The 21,057-nt window shown below is 40.9% G+C and overlaps 1 protein-coding gene and 1 non-coding gene across 4 annotated transcripts in view; one reads left to right on the plus strand and one right to left on the minus strand.

Annotated features, from left to right (window-relative positions):
• The window catches only part of EDAR (ectodysplasin A receptor), a 124,100-nt gene that overhangs the window by 95,153 nt on the left and 7,890 nt on the right, over positions 1 to 21,057 (plus strand). The window contains exons 6-11 of one of the 3 annotated variants that reach the window (XM_020965224.2): positions 10,181 to 10,267; positions 12,791 to 12,919; positions 13,028 to 13,102; positions 13,408 to 13,480; positions 17,416 to 17,575; positions 18,054 to 18,114. In XM_020965224.2, coding sequence (XP_020820883.1) covers positions 10,181 to 10,267; positions 12,791 to 12,919; positions 13,028 to 13,102; positions 13,408 to 13,480; positions 17,416 to 17,575; positions 18,054 to 18,114 — 585 coding nt within the window. The remainder of the gene's footprint in view (positions 1 to 10,180; positions 10,268 to 12,790; positions 12,920 to 13,027; positions 13,103 to 13,407; positions 13,481 to 17,415; positions 17,576 to 18,053; positions 18,115 to 21,057) is intronic. The other 2 variants (XM_020965222.2, XM_020965223.2) reach the window with 2 other exon arrangements.
• On the minus strand, positions 8,008 to 8,111 carry LOC144454921 (U6 spliceosomal RNA). Its single transcript, XR_013483469.1, has one exon. It is a non-coding gene; the product is annotated as a U6 spliceosomal RNA (small nuclear RNA).

The raw sequence follows: 21,057 nt of genomic DNA on the forward strand, positions 1-21,057 counted from the left end.
TTTACAGTTGAGGAAACTGAAGCAAACAGACATTAGGTGACTTGTCCAGGGTCACACATCTAGTAAGGTCGAATTTGAACTCAGGTCTCATGACTCCAGGCCTAGCACTCTTTCCACTCTGCCACCTAGCTTCCTTAATATGGCTGCTGGTACTGCAGAAAACCTCGCAACCCACCAGACTTCTTTTTAATCACTGCTGGGTTGATTCTTTATAAATCAACTGCGAACCTGGAATATGTTTTTAGAGCTAAGTGATAACCTCTAGGCAAAGAAGTTCATAGTGAAGGATTTAATGTTCCTAATCCTTGTGGGGTATTGTCATTCTCTCTTCTGCTATTCTAGCCTACAGTGTGTATAACCCAAGTTCAGACCACCATGCCACTCTTCTCCATCCATCCTGAGACTGACAAGCCAGAATGAGGTCTACATGGATTCCCTGATTTCTGTCTGAATCCTGTTTAAATCTACTTATACTCTAAGAGATGTCAGGATTTCAACCAAAGTTGAGATTGAGGTTTGGACACCAAGCATATTTTAGAATGTTGTAGTGTATTCTTAACCCCAAAGAGAATAAAAACTCTTCTTTTATGGAAGAGGAGGAGGAGGAGGAGGGACAGGTGCTTTTCTCCTTGGGGGAATTTTTCTCCTGCTCCCCCAAAACTTTCAAGTATAATTAACAAAAGATATAGAGAAACTGGCTGTTTTGGATTCACCTTGTACTGCAGGTGTATTCCTTGGCACACTCTTTAAAACCACATCCAAGGCCTGAAGTTGGCACTTTTTGACAAAATCTGCCCAATTATTCTCATTGATAATAGGCTTAGCACACATGTAAAAACTGTAACACCTACTTATAAAAAGGTGAAAGATGCTGGCATTCCAAGGGTAGGGAGGAGCTACAAAGGCACATGGTCCACAGCTTTCAGGAGTAACAACATCCCATTCTAGCAAATGGGGACAAGTGGGGACAGGGTCCTAGCTGGACAGCTCCCATATGCCAAGCAGGACACCGTCAAAAATCCACAGATGCATCACATAAGGCATGGTTTGAGAGCATCCAAAGTCTTTCTTCTCTTCCTTTGTGCTGTCACTGAGTCCTGTAAAAAATGTCTAGTCTTCCATCAAGCAGTTCTTCATCTTGCAAACTGTGCTGTCACTAAAAATGAAAGGACCAGGTGAGAACAGGGCTTGGGCATGCCTGGCAGTCTGAGGTCACAGAGTTGGCAAAAGGAGAAAGAGAAATTACGGTGAACTCCCTAATTCTACAAAGTTAACTCCTCTTCTGTACAGCAAGTTGTCCATGCCTTCTCTAAGACCCAAACATTAGAGGATCCCAATGGGCTAAGAAGATGTTTTCCCAGAAGGCCCCACCCTGAGTTAGACTGCCACGGATAATTAGGTATCTGTGTACTTTTCCAGGTTCAAACAGGAGAGAATAACAATAAATGCCTTTAGACAGACTGCCTTGTTCTCTGGTGTTTCAAAACCTTCATGGTCTCCTCTTTGGGACTCTTGACACAGATATGCTCCTAGAGGAAACACCACCTCAGTCACAGGGCCTGTTTCTCTGAAGCCTTTCTTAGCGAGAGGTTCTGATCCCTCTTTCCTCTCTCTATCCCCTAACTCTGAACCTAGACAATATTCATGTGCTTTGGGAAACAAACAGGCACATTTTATGTCTTTAGGGAACCAGTAGATGTCAATATTGCAGAGAACAGGCTTCAATATTTCAATGGCTCTGTGTTCTCACTGCTGTAGGTACAGATACTCCAATGGTACTGATCATTCCTTCTCACCCTATGAGATTCTTATCCTTGTCTTCCCATAGATCTTCCAGACACCTGTTCTTCCTAGAACTCTAACTCCTCTAGATCTTCGATGATCTCCCACACCTGCTAGAGTCCTTCCTTTAGATATTTTAAGATTTCTTGGCTACCAGAGAAACATTCAGGCTGTCCATCTCTTGCTCTCCCCAAATGACCAGACCACCTCCTTTTCGAGCCACACATTTCTTCAGTGATATCCCTCATGCTGCTTTTGATAAGTAGGCCATCAGGAGATGCCATAGACTCCTTGTGCCAACAGAGAACAGAAAAACAGAATAAAGAGATTCAAACATATGCAATGTGTTGAATAGCCCAGACCTCACAATGAATGGATGGATGGATGAAAAAACATTTCTTAAGCACTTACTTTATGCAAAATGTTGGAGATATGAATAAAAAACAAAACAGTCCCTTCTTTCAAGGACTCTTGTTTTCTCATAGAAGGAGAAAATATATATAGGTTTCAGCTGCAAGTCAGATGGGACAACCCCTGTGGTACTTACAGGGCACCAGCAAATGTAACCTTATTAATTACAAAAGGGGCAAAGGAGAGAAAAGGGGATGGGAGCAGGTCCACAATCTCAACTAATGAAGAAAAGTTTATTTAAAGAATTCTCCACAGCAAGTTTGTAAATCAGCACAATATCAAAAAAACTCACCAGTGGTAACTTCAGATTTTCACCAGCCTAATGTCCTCTCCGAAAAGTATGTTAGTATTAAAATAAATGAAGTACTAAAATTAATTAATTCTCTGCTATTCACCCATCTATACAAAGCATGAATGAGTCATCTCCTTGTGCAATTAGCTATTTGTTAGACCATTATACCTTGCTCCTAATTCAATCAGACCCAATCCTAAGGTCATTCTTCACAAGATTAAGTTCCTGAACACTCTCCAGTGTTGCTAGCTATTTGCTGGAGGAAAGGCAATGTGATACAGTGTATAGAGCACTGGACTTGAAGTCAGGATAACCTGGATTCAAATCCTACCTCATATATTTACTTGCTATAGAACACTGGGCAAGCAAAGTTAAATGATTTCTCTGAGGCCCAGGAAGGTTAAGTGATTTATCTAGTCACAGAACTAGTAAGTGACCTTGACCCATGATTCGTTGGATCATGGCTCTAGCACTGAAAAGGACCTCAAAGGCCACCTAATCCAATCCCTTATTTTATAGATGAGGAAACTGAGGCTCAAAAAGTCTCAGTAATTTGCCTAAGGTCTCACAAAGGAGTAGGCATCAGAGATAAGATTTGAACTCAAGTCCTCAGACCCCAAATTCTCAGTTCTTTCCAAGCCATTGCTTCTACCTGTTCTTTTATTTTTGCTACATACTAAATTGCCTAAAATTCATCCCTCCTTCTCATTTTTTCCACTATCCCTTCAGTCTTTTCCTTAAAACATCATGCTTTTCATTTTTAAACTACATACACAAGTATTTGAGGAAACCACTGTAACATATTTCCGTTTAGAATTGCTTCTTCATTCTCTGTCCCTGACCTCTTCTACTGTGAGGCTAATTCCATTCCTGGATGCTTAGCTATCACAAAAGAGGCCATTTATGTGGAAATAGCTCTCAGCCCTTTTCTCAGCTGCCTATGGAAGGAGGCAAGGATTTAGGTACCATTCAGTTCCTCCTGCTTTGGACCAGGATGCCATTCTTAACACCTTTTTCCCCCGCATCATGCTGGTTGGGGAGCATCTAACCCCATTCCAAGGGCTTATACAAGATTCCTTCATCCAGTAGCAGTTTGCAGGTTGAAGGGATGGAAAACAGAGTCTGAAAGGCTCTGGGATGAGGCAAAGATATATATGGTCAGGAGGTGAGAAGTAGCTTGTTTAATTCAAGGTCAGAAGTTTAGAAATACCATTTGGATAAATCAGTGAAAGGTAAAAGACCATTTTTCCTGTTACACTCCTTCCCATAATCTGACCATTTGCACTCTCCCACCCATCTTTCTGTCTTCCACCCAGAATGCAACATTTCTTTATTAGATAAATGAACCATTGGAGTGTGTCTGATACTGCTATTGAGGCCAAAAGAGCAAAGAAGGAATTATTCAATTAACATAAGCTAGAGTTCAGCTGTAGAAAAGGGAAAGAGGAGAAAAATGTGAATCCAGTTGGGGAGCTGGCGAGCCCCAGCCTGTCATTTGATCCAAAGGGCAGACAAAGCTTCATATAGTCTATGCCTGTTTGGTTCAGGCTAAGAAAAACTATTGTTGACTTGTTGCAGCCTGCAAGAATTGTTTGGCATCATAATTGTTTAATCAACCTTCGCCAGAGGACGCTAAGAAATTGCATAAATTTGATCAACTGTGTAGGCCAAGGTCTCAGCCCCATTCCCAGACCACAGGCCTGGACTTCTTAGTGTTTTTCTTCCCAGACCACCTCAACTTCATCTGGCAAGAAAAAAAAATGACAGGTTGAAGAGAGATAACCTCTATCTACACTGCCCAGGGTCCTGAAGGCCTTTCTTATGATCTCTTAATTATCTTACCAAAACATTAGTGGATAAATTTTTAATTTCTTGTTTGCTTTAAAAAGGAAATTTGGGCATGACTAAAGCTAGTTCTTGGTATTGTTGTTTTTTTCTTTCATAGTATCTGTTAAACTTTGATAGGGTGTGGCCTAATGCTACACAAATGTTGCTTGAAAATTGACACTCATGTTCTCTGTGCAGCATATTCACTGGCTTCGGACTTGGAGTCAGAGGACCTGGGTTCAAATCCTAACTCTGTCACTCATTACCTTGTATAATATTGGACAAGTCATTTGACCTTTCTAGGTCTCAGTTTCCTTATCCACAAATGAGGCAGTTAAATTAGATGACCTCTAATAAGATGTTTCTTCCAGGAGTAGCTAGGTGGTCCAGTAGATAAAGCAGTGGACTTGGAATCAGGAAGATTCATCTTCATGAGTTCAAATCTAGCCTTAAACACTTACTAGCTGTGTGAACCTGGGCAGGTCACTTAATCCTGTTTGCCTCAGTTTTCTCATCTGTAAAATGAGCTGGAGAAGGAAATGGCAAACCACTCCAGTATCTTTGCCAAGAGAGCCCTAAGTGGAGTCACAAAGAGTTGGACATGACTGAACACCAACCTATGATTCTTTGAGCTGTTTTATAATAAACAAATCTCCTAATCACGTGGAGGGGACTTTCAACGGAAGGTGAAATTTTGCTTAGTCATAATCAGTGTTCTGTATTTAGACTCTCTGGAGAATAAAGCATTTGTTGGGAATTGGGGGGGATGTGTCTTGATAGCATGGATTGCAGCTTTTATCTCAGTAAAGCAGGAAGAAGAATATATCATCCCAATTTTACAAATGAACAAACTGAGGTATAGGTGGAAAAGACCCCACCGTTCATCTAGTTCAAGCCACTCATTTTTCAGATAGGGAAGCTGAACTTAAATGATGTGCTCAGTATCCCAGGTTCCTTGAATCCTGGTCTGAAACTTTTTCTATCACACCGTGCTGAAAAGGTGTTTTTTTTCCTCCAAATCACAAAACTTCTTAGTGACATATTTACTTGTCTCCATGTACTCTGTGGTCCAGTGACATTGGCCTACTTTCTTGCACACAGCACTCTGTGTCCCAGCTTTGGGCACCTTCACTGACTGTCCCCCCATGACTTGAATGTTTTCCCTCCTTATCTCTGCCTCCTGGATTTCCAGGCTTCCTTCAAGTTCCAGCTAAAGTCCTTTGTTCTGAAAGAAGCCTTTCTCAATCTTAGTGCCTTCCCTGTGAGACTACTTTCTGTCTTTCTCTCTCTCTCTCTCTCTCTCTCTCTCTCTCTCTCTCTTTATATACATATATAATATATACGTATGTATGTATATATGTATATGTATATATACACACACATATGCACGTGTATATATATCTATACATATATACACATATATGCATATTTATATGCATGTATATACACAAGTATATACATATGTAACACATATATTTTGTGTGTATATCTTGTATATAATTACACGCACATTATATTTTTACATAGTGGTTTGTAAACTGTCCCTCCAGTTAGATTATGAGTTCTTTGAAAGCAGGGACTATATTTTTGGCTTTTCTTTGTATCCCTAGAACTCATCACAGTGCCTGGTACATAGTAGACACTTAACAAATGTTAGTTGACCTGACTCAAATAGACTTGGTATAGTTGAGATGACAATTCAGGTTTCCTGAGTCTTTATTGCTCAAGACAGTAAATCTGTAACCCATTTGTGTGTGAGGGGGTATGTTTGGAGTTGGGAACTCAGCTAGTGATAAACTCACTTTTTTTTCCCAAAGAGACCCCTAGGAAGGCTCAGTCACAAGCAGTAGACAAACACTTTCCTCTTTTTCCACTCCCAAGGTGGCTATCCAACAAAGTTTTCCCTCTCTCCCTTCAGAAGGACAGCAGTAGTAGCCTCAACGTCAAATAAATAGGTGGTACAATGGATAGAGTGAAGGGTTGGGAGTCAGGAATGCCTGAGTCAAATCTTGCCTCCAAGATTTGCTTGACCACTTGCTATGTGGTCAAGTCACTTTGAAGTTGTATTCAATGGCCTCTAACGTTCTCCCCAGCTCTAAATCTATGACCTTATGGAAATAGAGGACAAGGAGAAAAAGAAATGAATGAAATCTATGATCTTCATTTGAGCTTTTAGCTCTAATTTTCCTCTTCACTCAACCTTTAGTCAAATTGTTATTGTGATTCAGTGTCTTTTTATTATAAATAGCTTGACTTTTTAGCATGACCAGGCTGAGTCCTTTGTCTCAGCCAGACATTTTGAAAATGTCTTTCATTGGGCACAATGGGAAATGGCCAAGGGAGTGTGGATAGATCAACCAAATCTACCATTACAGCCAGATGGACCAGTTGCATTATCTTATGCTACATTCTGGCTATGGCATCATTGGGGGGAGGGAGGGAAGGAAGCCTGTTTGATTCCTTATCTTATCTTCTTATTCCCATTTCTGGTGGAAAACCAATAAAAAAACACTGAAAGTCAAGGACAAGAAAGAAAAGGGGGGAAAAGGTTAAAATGAAATCAAGAAACAATAAGGGCTGACAATAGAGCCATTAGTGTTAGGTTGAAAGAATCTTTCCAAAAGAACTTGGTAGAGTTGAGCTAGGGCAAACCTCCATGATGGATCCCTCACTCCAACAAAGCTTCCCAGGGGAAGGATAGCTAGTTGGAACATTAAAGAAAATCCTTCAGCTGATAGTGTGTGGGTAAAAGAGCAAAGATCAGGAATCTATGAAAAACCCATGGTCTCAAGAACAGGCCCTGGAGACTTGTATTAAGACTACATAAATCTTTCAAAAGGTCTTTTTCATTTGATTTTGAAAGGGGTCTGCTTTAATCAATTACTCTGTTTGGGAGTTCTATAAAATTCAAATCTGGGTCTGGATTTAATATATGACAAAGTCGGAAAACATATCCCTTCCCTTGACATTCTCAACAAGTTTGATTCTCTCGCTCTCTTTTAAATCCCCATATTTAGAGGGAAAGTCCTTTGAAACTCATTTTGGTTGCAAAGTTATTAGCTCAAAAGTGCATATATCATCTCCTTGATAGAGCACTGTTCCATGCTATGCAATGTTTCATAACATTAAGGTTCGTTATTTAAAGAGCATGTATATTTTGCTTCTTAGCAGGCTGTATGACATTTTTCATATACTAGCAGACAGTTTAATTTCCTGTCTAACCTGAGTGATGGGCTGGGGCCTGAGAGACTTTATGGTACTTAGCAGAACAGCAGAATATTATAGCATTTGCCATTTTTCAGTTGTGACGTGGACCTGCCCAAATAAGCCAGCTTGCCGCTCCTTTGCCTACTCCTCTTAAAGCATTTTGTACAGTTTGTATTTGTGCTAAAAGCTGCTATTATTCAAAATGTTCTGACATCACCTCCCCAAGCATGCCTGCCTTCATGCCTACTAGACAGGTGAACTGAGCAGACTTTTTTTTTCTGTGGTTTCCTGTGTGTGATTAGTGTCCAAAATAGGGGTTCTTAACCTTCAATCCCTGGACCACTAAGGGCTCCAAGAATAGATTTCAGGGTGGGGTCTGTGAATTTGGATGGGAAAAAAAATTTACCTTTGTTTTCATTAACCTCTAACTGAAATTTAGCATTTCTTTCAATTATTTAGCAACATTTAAAATATATATTTTGGAATATATATATATAAAATGCTTCATAAATTTACATGTCCTTGCACAGGGGCCATGTTAATCTTCTCTGTGTTGTTCCAATTCTGGTACATGTGACGGTGAACTAATCACTATCTTAAAAACATTTTTCTGAGAAGGGGTCCATAGACTTCCCCTGCCAAAATGGTCTATGGCACAAAAAAAGGTGAAGAAACCTGGGTCCAAAGTAACTAGCTGAAAGTTGCTATATCTCCTTCACTAGCCCCCATGAAGATTTCTATGCTGCTTTTAAAATGATGTTTTCAAGATGATTAGGAAAGGGGAAGAGGACTATATTTCTATCTTTTCACTAAGATGTTTAAATATCTGGTATTAAAAGAAATGTCCCCATTCCAGAATCTTGTTTGTTTGGGAAGTGTTTGTTGCAAGAGACATCAATCAATTAATAAACATGTATTAAGTGCCTGCTATGTGCCAGGCACTGTGCTAAGCACTGGAAGATGGCTGACCTGAATAGAACCAAGACTATCTTTCCTAAATTGGGCTAGAGGGAAAAAGGAAGGAAGGAAGGCAGCAAGGAAAGAAGGAAGAAAGAAAGGGAGGGACAGAGGGAGGGAGTAGGGAAAAAAGAGGAGGGAGGGAGGAAAGAAGGGAACAGAGGGAGAGAGGGAGGAAATAAGCATTTATTAAGCACTTTCTGCATGTCAAGCACTGTGCTAAGCACTGTACAAATATTTCATTTTATCCTCATAACAATCCTAGGAGGTATGATGCTCATTTTACAGTTGAGAAAACTGAGGCAAACAAAGGTTAAGTGACTTGCCAATAAGAGGCCAAATTTGAACTCACATCTTCCTGATTCCAAGCTCAGTGTTCTATCCACTGTGCCACCTAACTGCCCCAACATAGATAGATATAGATGTGGAGGTAGAGTTGTTTTCTGTATTTATATAGAGATAGGTATATAATATATTGAGAGAGAAAAAAAAAAGAAAGACATTATACTATGAGCATTGATTGAAGAAAAATAATTGCCTGGAGAGGAAGAGATTCAGGAAGGGACATGCTAGCTGTCTTCAATTATCTGAAGGCCCATCATGTGGAAAAGGGGTCATACTTGATCTGTTTGGCCCCCGAGGGCCCTCATTCCCACCCCAGGAGCAATGGGTGGAAGTTACAAAGAAATCACCTTGGGCTTGATGTCAAATAAAATGTTCCAACAATTAGAACTGTATAAAAGTAAAATGGGTTTCATTGAGAGGTGGTGGGTTTCCTCTCATTGGAACTTTTCAAGCAGAAATCCCTTATTTGTTGGGTATGTTACAGTGGAGATTCCTGTCCTGCACAGGTTGGACCAGGTGGCTGCTCCAGAGCCTTCCAAATCTCAAATTCTGTGATAACGTGATTTATCAGTGAGTGTAGTGGTTTTACCCTTGATTTATAACCTGCTTTTCCATGGCCCAGTCACACTGACTGAATTAATGTCATAATGTAGGAAGATAAAAGGGGAAAGAGGAAGAAAGAAATTTACAGAGACGCAAGTATTTTTATTGATCATAACAACCAAAGAACAAGCCGAAAAAAAACCAAACCATCATTGCTTGTCCGGTCCTTGCCTCTACTTGGTAGATCTGACTTGTTAATTTTTCCAAAGAATAACATTCCCAGTGTTCCATCTTACTACAGTATCAGTTTCCATTCCCCTCCTTACCACAACCCACTTCACCCCCATTACAGGGGTGTTTCATAAATCATTTTTCTGTAGAACTGCAAAATACATTTTAGCTCTAAGCAACTAAAAGAATTAGTCACTTGTCACTACATGGGAACCAGGCCAAAGCCTCCTGTTAGCTCCCTAGTATAACAATTGTTTACAGATTTTACAGTGCTCTATCCCCATTCACAGGAAAAGTCCCTTTTTGGAGTTTGTGAAAGCCCCCCCAAAGGCTGAGATTTGGTTTTAGGGGGAGGTTAATTGTTCGTTTTTGTGTGTTCATTTGTTTGTTTGATTGTTTGCTTAGTTTGAAAAAAAAAGCATCCAGAGTTGTGAAATCTCCTCAGTAGCAAATGATACTTCAAAAGCCTGAGGTTCCCCTGCCCTCACCACTGCATTGCAGTATCTCCTTTCCTAATCACTCAAGGGTGGGATGATTCCCAAGGGAACTTCAGAGGATCTTATGCCAACTTTGTTCCCCTCACAGGTGTGGGAGCCACCTCTGGAGTTTCCGCCAGTCTCCCAGGTACCTCTGGCACCAGCACCAGCTCTCCTTTCCAGCATGCACATAAAGGTAAGGAAAGTGCTCAGGTATTGATATTCTGGATTTAACATCCTCAGAAATCTAGGGTAGGTTGGATGAAAGTTAAGAGGAAGAGAGGAAATAATTATTAGTAATGCTCCTGAAGAGTTTTCCCCACCTCAAATCACTTTTCTAACATGAGTTAATCCGCTAAGCTGGGCTGGGTTGCTGGAAGTTAATAATTATCCCAGCATTGCACAGGATTGATCACTCTGTGTGTGTCCTGTGGCCATTAGCCTGTGTTCTAAAGAAGTGCACTTTTTTTTAGGGTCTTAACAGTTTCCTAAAGATATTGATTAACAGGAAACCCTCCCCCTCCCCATCTTCCTCTTCATCTTTGAAATGTGTGGTTGTAGCACAAAAATGATATGACTACTAGAAGGGTCTTGAGTTAACAAGCAAAGATCTAAGGAATAACAGCTGCTATCTTCATAGGGCTTTCAGGTTTGCAAAGTGCCTGCTTACCTACTTTATCTTATGGTAAATACTTTAAATATTATGCTCCCTATTCTACAGATGAGGAGACTGAGGTCTAGAAACATTGAGTAACTTGCCTGTGATCACACAGCTAGTGCCCAAGGTGAAATATGAACCCAGGTCTTCATGACTACTAGTTCAGCACTGCTTTTCCATGGCCCCCAGTCACATTGACTGAATTAATGTCATAATGTAGGAAGATAAAAGGGAAAAGAGGAAGAAAGAAATTTACAGAGACACAGGTATTTTTACTGATCATAACAACCAAAGAACAAGCCAAAAAAAACCAAACCATCATTGCTTGTCCAGTCCTTTCCTCTACTTGGTAGATCTGACTTGTTAATTTTTCCAAAGAATAACATTCCCAGTGTCCTTCTAATTCAGTATGGAAGGGCAGAAGAAAATTTCTATGTAGCTGACTGTTTCTGCCACTATCTTAACTCTATAGCATGCTTTCATGAGAATTGCTTCACCTTAGCCCTTGAATATTCAATCAAATAAACACAGCTACTACCCCTAATCTTTTGGGTTTGAAATGGTTGAGAAGAGAGCAGATTCTCACATACCCCAAAGCCTAATATTTCTCTCAAGCAAGACCCTGGTGCTGTGTCCTGTTTGGCACTGAAGTTGGCCTCACTGCATTCCATTATTTCAACATTTTAAAAATATAATATCTGAGTAATTTAGTGTCTTTCACTAGACAACCCCCTTCTCAGCCTTTAAAACCTGACCCTCCCATGGACTTTTGCAGAGGATTAAGCCAGGAAACCTTGTGGAGATATATGAATCTCATTTTCATCAGGACTCAGGGGAAGTAATACACAATGCTGAGAATATTAAAAAGATTATATCATCCATACCTGGCAACCAAAACTGTTATACACGCTCTTAAACTCACATACTGAGACCAATTATCCTGCATGCAAGTACTCTCATCGGCAGAACTGCTCCCTATGGTGCATTAATCCAAAGGAAAAAGTATAAAGTTTGGTTGCCAGAGGGGGTACCCAGTTCTGGACATAAAGTTGGAGCTCTTCCATCAACAAGAACCACATGTGTTTTCAGTATGTCCACTTGGGTGAACTTGCCTCTTGGTGTGAGGAGTGAGTAGCATCCTGGCTTATGAGAACTTCTGTCAAGATTTCCCTCAAAGAATTAAAACTGGCTTTAGTAATTAATGTGTATCCCCAACAAAGGAAGGAACCCATCAATACAGTGGTCCATAACTTCCCAAGGTGGGGTAGGGGTGGGGGGGACACCCTAAGAGGTAGAATTGCCACAGAAATAAGGTAAAGCCAAAGGAAGAGTTTATAAGTCAGTCTGTGAGGTGATCTTTGCCCCATCGCTGTCATTGTGCAGGATACTCTATTCAGCCTAAAGAATCACCGCACATCTAAGGAGATGACAGCACATTGTAAGACAAGCCCAAAAGCTTTTCCGTTAAGCAAAGGTGGCTGACCCAATACAGAGACACTGATCTTAGGTTTTCCAGTGATGTCCCTTTCACCCTCTCATCCCAAAGAGCTCCCCAGGAAGTCTGAGAACTCATGGTGATGAAGCTAGTATTTCTATCCTCACTTTGCAGAGATGAGGGAACATTCCCAAGGTCTCAGCGGAACTAGAGCACATCTTGCTAGAAGTCCAGAAACCTGGATTGAATTTTAGTTAGTTCACTGCTTCATGTGTCTATCTTCCTGTCCTCACCGCCCCATCTCAACCCCAGGTCCCCAAAGCAATTGAGCCAAGAAAAGGGTCCAGGGAAATAGGACTGGGCATGAATCATGTGTCTCCTGTTAAAGGCTATAAAAGCTGCATTCAACTGGGGAAAGATAATCTAATAGCAACACATGATGTCATGGTCAAAGCCGGTCTCCGGAGCAAATCAATTTCATAAGTTCTCATGAATAAAAATAAAAATGAACGCAATTTTAGTCCTGGCTTTCCGGGCTCACTAAGTCCAACAATTCAGTTTTCAGCAAGGATTTCTTTCTAGCCACCCAATGATGCTTATTTTCTCCTTCATTTCTCTGACTTCAGCAGATCTCTCAGGACAAGGGCATCTGGCCACTGCCCTGATTATTGCTATGTCCACCATCTTCATCATGGCTATTGCCATTGTCCTCATCATCATGTTTTACATCATGAAGACAAAGCCTTCTGCCCAAGGTAGCATACCCCACCCCCAACTCCTGACATCTCCATGAAAAACTACACCTGTTTACTCAATGCAGCCTCTAAGTATGGCCACTAATGAACTTCTCATTCACGTTCCAGCCTGCTGCACCAGCCATTCCGTGAAGACTGTGGAAGCTCAAGTCAGCAAACAAGAAGAGAAAAAAGAAGTTCAAGGTCTGAACAAACTGTTTTACTCTTTTTTAGCTTTCTCCTGGAGACCAGTAGGGATTTACATTTCCCTTTTATCAGCCACCTCTGAACAGCCTTCCCTCCTAATTGCTTAAGCTCTTGTACCATTTAGAAAAGAGACTAGGGGAAGTGGTATCTAGAGCACCAAAATTTTGTTTAATCCTCGGGGAGTAATTAGAAGAATAACATCATTCAGGGGGATTTACCTGGCACACACAGACTGTCAAAGAGGTAGAGCCCCAGCATCACTTTCAACTCATCCCTCCATAAATCCTCTTATTCACCTGCAGAAAACGTTGTGATTTTTGCTGAGAAGGATGAGTTTGAGAAGCTGACAGCAACACCAGCAAAGACTGCCAAGAGGTAAGGTCAGACTGGGTGGCAAGGGTGCTACAAGTGATGTTAAGTGGCCAGGCTTAACGGCAGCTCCTGGCAGGGAACAAGAGAGACAACAGAGGAAGCCAGCCACTTAGTGAGCTCAGAAATTAACCACACCAATCAGTCTATCTGGTTCAGCTCTCCAGGCTTTTGCTGAGGAACTCGAGAATGCAGAGCATAGCGAGGATGACAAGGATAGTCTGCAGCTTACTTGGGTTGGACACATTTGAGCATGGGCCACGTGAGCTGCTGGTGGAGTTTACGTTGACCAGATTACCATGGATTAATCATCAAAGTCCAGACTTCAGTTCCTTAGATTCTTACCTCCTAAGCCTACTAGACGTTTCGTATCAGAGGCGGTTTAAGGCAATGGAAACCAATTTCTGCTTGCTTGCTTTGGGTAGCCAAATTATCCCAGACCTACATAAAAGCTAAGGTTAACCTAAGGTACAAAGGAAGACATAGGGCCCAGGATTAGGGAGGCCAGAGATCCATTTCCGAGGTCAGTCTACATCTTCTAATCCCATGTATGCAATTTTTATGTGGCAATGAGAAGGCTTTAAAAGAAAGACACATTTGTTGTCTAATGGAGAAAGCCACAATGTTGGCTCAACAGTCTGATAATGAATTAACTGGACATATTTTATCTGACATAATAAAGCAAATTCTCTGCCCTATGGAGAATAAAATCTTAATAATACTATATGATCTGAAGTATTATGACATAATACGAAGTATTATGACATATTATGAAGCAACTACTGCACGCAGAGCACCGTGCATGGTGTCAGGAGAGACATAAAATTTATAAATGGCCCCTGCCCTGAAAGAGCTTACAGTCTAATGGGGGATAAAACACCAACATGGATAGCTATAACGCACAAGATTACAGGCCTTAGAGTTCATTAGAGAGTTAGAAAACAAAATGTTTTCTGAGAGAAAAAGGAAAGGAGATAAGAGGAAAGAGAGGAGAGGAGGGGAGAGGAGAGAAGAGGAGAGAAGGAAAGAAAAATAACTAACTAAATAGTCCCTGCCACTAAGGAGCATAAATGGCATGTGAATGTGCAGGGAAAATCTTTAAAAGAATATGTTCTAGGAAACGTAGAAACTTGAAAATGGGATTGTAAAAGCCACAGCAAAGCCCTGGTTTCATCTTTTGCTGCCTGTTCTGAAGATGTTAGGTAATGGATCTCAGTAAAGGACATGGGAGCAGACTTGCCTGTTCTCTCCTTTCACTGTTGCCTTCTGTCATGGGCAGACAAAGGATGGGCATCTGAGCTGACTGCCCATGAGAGTTTGAGATCAAATTAGAAAGTGGGCACATCATCCATTCCTTTTATTTTGTTTTTATCACTGCGCCTCTAGGGCTGTTCTTGAGCATGGGCTATAACCCGGCTACCCACAAATATAATCCTTTTCATAAGACTTCAGCCAAACCACAAAAGAAGAACAGAATCCTCATGAAAGAATGTTGTTTCCATATATTTTGAATGATTTTAATGAGCTGTGGAGAAGCCTTTTCTGAACATTGACTCTTTTGCTAGCTTAAAGCCCCAGTGCACATGTGCTTAGGAGTTAGAAATGCTACCCAGGTAGTTCCTTTGGAGCCTGGCAGAGAGATTCACGGGTCTAGAAGACAAGCCTTCCTTCACTGGGAGATCTGGTCCCCTCCCTATAGCAAGGATTCCTTGGGCTGGATACACAGAGGTGATGTTTATCCAAAAATGGACATCTCTAAGAAGATTTTCCAACAATAGACTCAATCTTCTTTTCTGTAACTTCTACCCATTTTTTGTTTATTTATTTTAGTTCTTCCCTCTGAGGTTAAATAGAACAAGTCTAACTCCTCTTTTGGTAATAATTCTTCAAATACTTGAAGATAGCTACTATGTCCACCCTGAATTTACTGTTCTCTTAATTAAACCTGCCAAGTTCCTTCAACTGATGTTTCCAGCTCTCTCACTATGTGAGATGCCTTCTTCTGGACAAGGCTCCCATTTGTTAGTGTCCTTCCTAAAAAGTGGCATCCAGAAAACTACTCAGCTGCTAAGATCATTTTTCTAAAACATTAAGTCTGACCATATCCTCCCTTCCCCCACTCTCATCCCCTTTGCTCAGTGAGCTTCAGGGGCTTCCTCATATCTCCAGTATCAAATACAAAGTCCTCCATTTAGCATCTATGGTTCTTTGCAATCTGACCTCTTCCTACCTTCTTATACCTTACTCACTTCCATAAACTCTACCATCCAGCTTTTACTTGCATTTCCTACAATATAATTTCTGGTCCCCTTATCAGCTCCTTTGCACTTTGCAGAGGGAAAGGACTGGAATACTCTGCCCCTTCACTTCTGCCCAGGGGTGTGCTGGAGCCATCTCTTCTCAGCTTGTGAGACCCAGTTGTTAAATTTATCCCTCAGAGATCAGCAAATACTATACATCAGAGCTTGATTTATGGTTTTTTTTTAATTGTCTAGACTTAAGAAAGTGATGGACAATATGTTATTAATGCAGAATGAACTTGAGAGTGTGTTGTACCTACTTTTTTACTGAGCAGCTGGTTGTTAAACATTTACCAGGATACCATTTTCTTTGCCTCTTCACTTCCCTGGCTTCCTTGAAGACTCAGTGCAAAGCCTACCTGCAGGAGAGCTTTCCTGGTCCACCTTACTTCTAACGTGCTAATGCCTTCCACTTTAAGATTACCGTCTATTCTAATATACCTTGTATCTATCTGTTTTCATGTTGCCTCCTCCATTAGGATATATGCTCCTGTAGGACAAGGCTTTTTGCCTTTCTAGTATCCGTAAGACAGTATCTGGCATACTCTGCTTAATAAGTGGTTATTGACTGACAATATAACATTCCAAATGTTGTCTGACTCAGATAGGACACAGTGTGATCCTCACCTCTCTTAATGCAGCCAGAGATTGCATTGACTTTTTGGTCACTGTGCTACCTTGTTTATTCTTATTGACCTTGTAAGCTCATTAAAATAACGACAAAATCTGTCTCTTATCACATTAACTGCTGTGTAGTAGGAATTTTTACATCCTTCCATCATCTTCATATTCAGTTGATTATTTTTAGCCCAAATGTAAGACTTCACCTTTATTCATATTAAGTCATTTTATTAGATCTGACCCATCATTCTTGCCTCTCGAGATTTTTGATACAATGGAAAGATGATCAGACTTCAGTCAGATGTACAAATCTGGACTATGCCATTTACTATCAACATGACCTTAGAAAAGACCCATTAGTGCTTTCTTCCTTCTAAAATTGTCTTCTGATGCAGTGGCTGGAGCACTGAGCCTGGAGTCAGGAAGACCTGAGTTCAAATTCAGCCTCAGATACTGTGTGACTCTGGGCAAGTCACTTAACCTATGTTTGCCTCAGTTTCCTCCTCTGTAAAATGGGGATAATAATAACACCTACCTCTTGAGGTTGTTGTGAGGATAAAATTAGAAATATATTATAAACCATTTAGCACAGTGCCTGGCATGGAGTAAGTGCTATATAAATGTTGAGCTCTTGTTATTATTATACCTATCTGTTTACATGTTATCTCTTATCTTTTAGAAAGTAAGCTCATTGAGGGCAAGGCTTACTTTTTTTTTATCTTTGTACCCCCAACTCCTAGAAGAGTGCCTGGCACATTATAGGCCTTTAATAAATGCTTATTGAATTAAATTAAATTGAATATCAATCCTCACTTACATGATATACAAATTCTAACAAACTCACACCCGTTGGTCTCACTTTAATGGAGCCCTCTTTAATGGACCCTCTCTTGGTCCATTTGCAAACATGCTTTAATTTGCATCCTGATCAAAATCTGCTCGCAACAAGCAATCTAGGAGTTGAATTTTAGATGGTTCCACTTTGAAGGATACCATTCATATTCCCTTCTCTTTCCCCAGTGAGAACGATGCCTCTTCTGAGAATGAACAGCTTCTGAGTCGGAGTGTGGACAGTGATGAAGAAGCTGCAGTTGACAAGCAAGGGTCCCCAGAGCTGTGCCTGCTATCATTAGTCCATTTGACAAGGGATAAATCTTCCACAAACAACAAATCAACTGGGGTAAGTTGCCAACACGCGCACACCATTCTTCTACAAATACAATTTATGGCTACACTAAAATAATGCCCTGCATCTATAATGGAGATTCACCTGATTGATGGGAATTTAGGGGCAAGAAACTTCCTTTCGGCGATGTCTTCTGCTGCCAAAGTGTTCTTCCATGAAGCCATGGATGTTGAGCACACTGAAAACTAATTCCTCTGTATTGTATTGACTCAGTGATAGGGCTATCAATGGACCACTTTGCAGGAAATAAAGTTTTTTAAGTGGGTAGTGGACTAGACTTTTGTTGGAGGCTTTTCATGGCTCCCAAATTCACTACATACAGATTTCTCATACTCGACTCTACTTTGACAGAGCAAAGCTGGGACTGGTCAAAGAGGTTGCTGACAGGGATCCCCAGAAGGCACTGTTTAAACTGCTGTTTCCCCATCAATATGAAATCATGTGTTTTTTCTGTTTCTGTTTTTGCTTAAAGATTCAGAGTAGAAGAAAGAAGATCCTTGACGTGTATGCCAACGTGTGTGGGGTGGCAGAAGGTAAGCACTGGAGGTTTTGTTTTGTCTGTCTCCGTAGGCACTTAATAAATGATTGCTGCACTAAACTAAATTGAATGCCAGTCCTCACTCACATGATATATATATCCCAACTAATTACAGATGTAATTAAAGTAGGTAACTGAGGCAACATGGCCCCAGGGTCAGTAAGATAAGAGTTCAAACCCTACATCTGACAAATTTCTTCACCTCTCGGTGCTTCGGGAAATGCTCTAAGATTTTTAAGTTACAGAGCAGTTGTCTGCCTGGGTAAAAGGAATCTTTGTCCTCAGGAGTTCACTATGTCACAGATCAGGTCAACCCCAACTGTGTGATCATAACCCACTTCTAGGTGTATCCGAGGTCCTTTTTACCTCATATCAGCAACAAGAGAGTTTGGCGCAAGATTTCCAGTATTCTTTGGGAGCAAGCTGAGCAAAATGGCCCATGCCAATGTATCGGATACTCTGGATTAGCAAACTCAACCAACCTCAGGAGGAAGGAGAAGAAAGGGCCTGAATTCAGCCAAGCCAACCTATGGTATAGTACAGGAGTCCTCTCCAACCAACCCTCCCCTCTGTCACCTCCTTAGCGTGGACAAGCAAATACTCGGTCTATCCTGACAAAACCCTTGTTGCACATTCTTGAAACCATGAGACAAAACACTTCTCCTCACAGCTAATGCCCAAGTGGGCCCAGCAGCATATGAGGGCATTCTCTGTTGCCACTAGGTAAAGGGCTATATGGTGCTTGGAGTCAGAGGCTTGGAGTCAGAGGACATGAGTTAGAATCCCAGATCTGCCACTTCCTATCTGTGTGACAAAGGACAAATACTTCACATCTCTGGGTTTTGGTTTCTTCTTCTGCAAAATGAGGGACTTGGGTTAGATGGCATCTAAGGTCCCTTCCAACTCTAAATCCATGATCCCAAGATCAGAGGCAGGTAGGGAGAATCAATTCAATAGCCATTTATAAAGCATTAAGTTATATATGGGCAAGGCACATATATAATACTTTCCTAAATGCAAAGGGGCTTCATTTGGGATGCAGTGCTCTTGTAACTAAATCCAAGTTGGCACCACCATCATCATCATCAAAAATATTTACTAACCACCCTTTTATCTAATACATGTCCAGCAGGAGAGACAGCCTGCTGTAAAGAGCTGGCCTCTAAGCCAGGAAGACCTTGGTTCAAGTCTCACCTCTGGCATATACTTGCTGTGTGACCCTTGGCAATCATTTAACCTCTCTGTGCTCTAAGCAGTTCTCTAAGACTGCAAGTTGCTGAGAAGATATTAATCTTCATTGGTAAAAGGAGTTTCCTTGTCTGGGAGTAACCCATATCAACGAAATCACAGGTCCAGTCTCTATCCCTGTGATCAACATGGTCCCTGATCTCCAGAAACTCATAATGTAAAATGGATGGGTAAAGGAGGCTTGACTCTGCTGTCTACCACTCACTTGGCATCCTAAGTTAATGACCAAATTTGACTTTATTCTCTAATGGGTGGCTACAGTTTGAGAACTCACCATGAGGAGACAGCAAAATGAGGAAAGGTCAAGGTTTTACACGAGTAATAAACCACACTCTCCTCCTTAGAAATCCTCCCAAAATTGCTTACCCTCAAAGTGATCAATTTCTCTGTGACAGCCAATGGTTAAGCATGACTGCCCAAACTGTTCTTCTGAGCCCTGTCCTCAGTGCAAGTGGCCAGCTCTGCCTCCTGTCTCCAGGTTTTTCCATTTCTCTGGGGCAACTAGGTAGTACAGTGGATAAAGCTCTAGACCTGGAATTAGGAGGACCTGAGTTTAAATCCAGTTTCAGATATTTCCTAGATGTGTGGCCCTGGACAAGTCACTTAGCTTTCATTTGCCTCAGTTCCTCATCTATAAAGTGGGGATAATAATAGTGCCTACCTCTCAGTATTGTGCGGATCAAATGAGGCACAGTGGTACATAGTAAGCATAGTAGGTACTATATAAGTGTAAGCTATTATGTGTCACCACCCTTTACTCCACCACAGCCATCTCATCCATCATCTTTATCTCAGCTCACAATGCAGATCTGTACTTAACCTTACCAAATGACCAAAATTTAAAATTTAAAACAAAAACCTCTATCCACTTGTAAGTTAATGAAACCATTCTCAGAGTTCCCAAGTTAAATGACAGTCATCCAAGTGACACAGATTCCCCCCATCCCTATATGACAAATGGACAGACACAAAGACTTAGGAAAAACTTACCTTGGGTTCAACAAGATTGAACAAAGACTAGAAAAATACGGAGACCCGACCCAGCCCTCACTAGACCTCCATTTCCCAGTGAGCTCTTAGTCCCAATTTTTTTTCCTTTCTTTGTACTCCCAACACTTAGCACAGTGCCTGGCACGCAGTAGTCACTTAATAAATACTAGTTGATTGCATGTCTACTAGATTTGGAGTCAGAGATCTTAGGTTTGAATCCTGTCTTTGCCTCTGACTTCCTGTGTGATCATGGGTACCTCACTTAACTTTTGCTCAACTTTAAAATGAGAAGATTGGACTAGATGGCCTCAGAATCTTCTTCTAGTGCTAAATCTATTATTCCCACCCAGTATTAAGTGTAAATGCAACAATTTTCTGAGGTCACTAACGCTCTAGAATTTTTTCTTCAAGGACTGAAAAAAATAAAAAAACTTAAGTCCCCTTAAGGAAAGGAGTAATAATAGCAATGTCTTATTTTAAGTAATTTTTTTTACATTTCTAAAGGAAAAACACTTAAGGATCTTTGGGCTGATGGAAATGATACTTCTTCATTCTAGAACTACAAGGGAGCTGGGTACAACTAGGAGCTGGTTAGAACTCACTCACTCGAAGCACCAGAGATTTTTGTATTCAAGTCCCATCCTCAGACTCCACAACTTCAGAGGGTTTTTTAAGCAAATATGAAAGCCATGTTTCTGGG

The sequence above is a fragment of the Phascolarctos cinereus genome, unplaced genomic scaffold (genome assembly GCF_003287225.1).
Source record: "Phascolarctos cinereus isolate Bilbo 61053 unplaced genomic scaffold, phaCin_HiC Scaffold_7;HRSCAF=346, whole genome shotgun sequence".
Classification (NCBI taxonomy): domain Eukaryota; kingdom Metazoa; phylum Chordata; class Mammalia; order Diprotodontia; family Phascolarctidae; genus Phascolarctos; species Phascolarctos cinereus.